General features: G+C 37.4%; 1 protein-coding gene across 1 annotated transcript; it reads left to right on the top strand.

Moving 5' to 3' along the window:
• The first annotated feature begins 819 nt into the window (after window positions 1-819).
• LOC118036309 (probable carbohydrate esterase At4g34215) lies at window positions 820-2,238 on the top strand. Its single transcript, XM_035041988.2, has 2 exons — window positions 820-1,442; window positions 1,840-2,238. The coding sequence occupies exons 1-2, from the start codon at window positions 876-878 to the stop codon at window positions 2,179-2,181; spliced, it is 909 nt and encodes a 302-aa protein (XP_034897879.1). The 5' UTR covers window positions 820-875; the 3' UTR covers window positions 2,182-2,238.
• Window positions 2,239-2,471: the final 233 nt, after the last annotated feature.

Consider the following 2,471-nt stretch of genomic DNA (forward strand, 5'->3'; position numbering starts at 1 on the left):
TCTTAACAAATAGTAATCAAACCCTGAAACGAAAATATATATAACTAATGATTGGAGAATGTTTTAACCAAATCATTTCCTTACTTACCCTAAACATGAGAAATTTAAGAAATGTGTTAATTGTTAAATTGTATAGGTATGTTTAGTACTGTGACCTAAAGTAATTTTTTTAAAAAAAATCACTTGAAAATATTAGATTTTATTTATTTATTATATCAACAAGTTAAAACTATTAATAAACAAAAAAAAAATCAATTTAATATGTTTTTAAAAAATATAAAAACAGAAACTATCCATCGCCAAACCATACCGAATTACCGATAATTAGTTGGGGGTAAGGCCCAAAATCCAATTCGTACAAATCTAAAATCGCGTCACTCACGGCGGCAGAAATGGGACAGCCTACCAATCAGAATTTCCAATTTTTGGGTTGGAAAATCCAATTTTTACAACTTGATTGACGGTTCCTTTTCCCGTTTTTTCCCTCTCAACTTCTACATTTGGAAATAATATCCCACCTTACATTGCAATTGGGGAAATTGTTTTAAACCTAAACATTAAATGCTTCTCCAAATTATTAGAGGATAGTATAATTTTGTTTTTAAATTATTTTGGCTTTTAATTAGGCCTTAAAAATGGATTAAAATCCTTAATTACTATTGTTTTCTAAATTTAGAGTAAAACTAATATAAAAAATTGTTTAATGACAAAATCGAGACTACGCATGGAGAATATTTGAAGTCTAAATAACTTTTAATTAAAATTGACAGATTTTGTTGATACCTTTACAATTATTATAAACCTATATAAACAGCTACACCGGGGGCAAGCAATAGGCTCTCTTCTCGTAGTAAGCTTAATAAATTATAGACGCCATGTTCAAGCTGGTTATGTTGTTGCTAATGTTCCATTCCAGTTTAGCAGCTAACGTTTCCCAGGACATCTTTATTCTTGCTGGCCAGAGTAACATGGCCGGCAGAGGCGGTGTGGAACATGGAAAGTGGGACGGGAAGGTCCCGCCGGAGTGTAGACCGAACCCGTCAACACTTCGACTGAGTGCTAAACTCACATGGGAAGAGGCACACGAGCCACTCCACGCAGACATCGATGTGGGAAAGACATGTGGGATTGGCCCGGGCATGGCATTTGTTGATGGACTCCGAGCTAATGACTCGAGAATTGGTGTGGTGGGTCTGGTCCCTTGTGCTGTTGGTGGGACCAAAATCAGTAAGTGGGCTAGAGGTACGCAGCGGTACAGTCAGTTGGTGAGTCGGGCTGGAGCGTCAGTGAAGGATGGCGGGACGATTCGAGCGATTTTGTGGTATCAGGGAGAAAGCGATACCGTGACAAAAGAAGATGCTGATGCTTACAAGGGAAATATGGAGACGCTTATCACCAACTTGCGTACTGATCTTAATATACCATCGCTGCCTGTAATCCAGGTACGACCCTTTTCTATTTCTTTAAAGATTTTAAGGTACGTACTATACACCATTAATTTGTTAACTCCTTGACAATAACTAGGCAATAGTACTACTGATATACCATAAGGTGATGAAACAGTAATGGTGGGGATGATTGTTTCAGGCCCATCAAGTCTTTTAAATTCCTCTGGTGGGGAAACCAATACTACTTGGCTCAGACCAAATTCGACTGAAAGGCTGCCATGCCTATGAGAACAGTAACATTAATTGTAAAACCATCGTGTTTTGCAGTATTAACAATGGGTCTTGTTCATGAGAATTTCTTTGATCCAAGCATGTCAACAAAATCGAGACTACGCATGAAGCAACAACCGTTGATTGAAAAGCTTAGAACGTTAATTGTTTAAATTGTTAGGTGGCTCTGGCATCCGGGGAGGGGCCGTATGTGGAGATTGTGAGAAACGCTCAACTGGGAATCAACCTTCCTAACGTGCTGTGTGTTGACGCCGAGGGACTTCCACTCGAACCAGACAGGGTGCACCTTACCACGCCAGCTCAGGTTCAACTCGGTCAGGCTTTGACCGATGCATTTCTTCAATCTTTGCCTGGCCCAATTCACATTGCCAATAATTCTTGTAGGAGATTTTCAAATCCATGTTTTCACTTTCTTATCGGTCCATTATTGCGATTTGTTTTTGTTCATTGTACCTTTTACGTAGATTTTTTTCCTCTTAAATACAACTTGCAGCTACAGTGAATTGTAGAGCTGCTAGAATGTTTCAGCATAGCCGAAGGGCATGTCTATTGAACAAAAGTTATTTAAATGGAACTGACTCGTGAACTCCATGGATTAAAATAATAATAAAAAATATTTTTTTAATATTTTTTTTAATGCAAACTAGATATTCATCCAGTCCCGGGCGTATCTGGTGACTCCGATTTAATTGAATCATCTTCTATCTTAAGTTTTTAAACACCGGCCAAGTGAAGTTTCAAATTATTTTATTGTTGGGTGTATAAATAAAATATATTTAAATAATATTTAAA

This window comes from Populus alba, chromosome 14, assembly GCF_005239225.2.
Source record: "Populus alba chromosome 14, ASM523922v2, whole genome shotgun sequence".
In the NCBI taxonomy this organism is placed as follows: Eukaryota; Viridiplantae; Streptophyta; class Magnoliopsida; order Malpighiales; family Salicaceae; genus Populus; species Populus alba.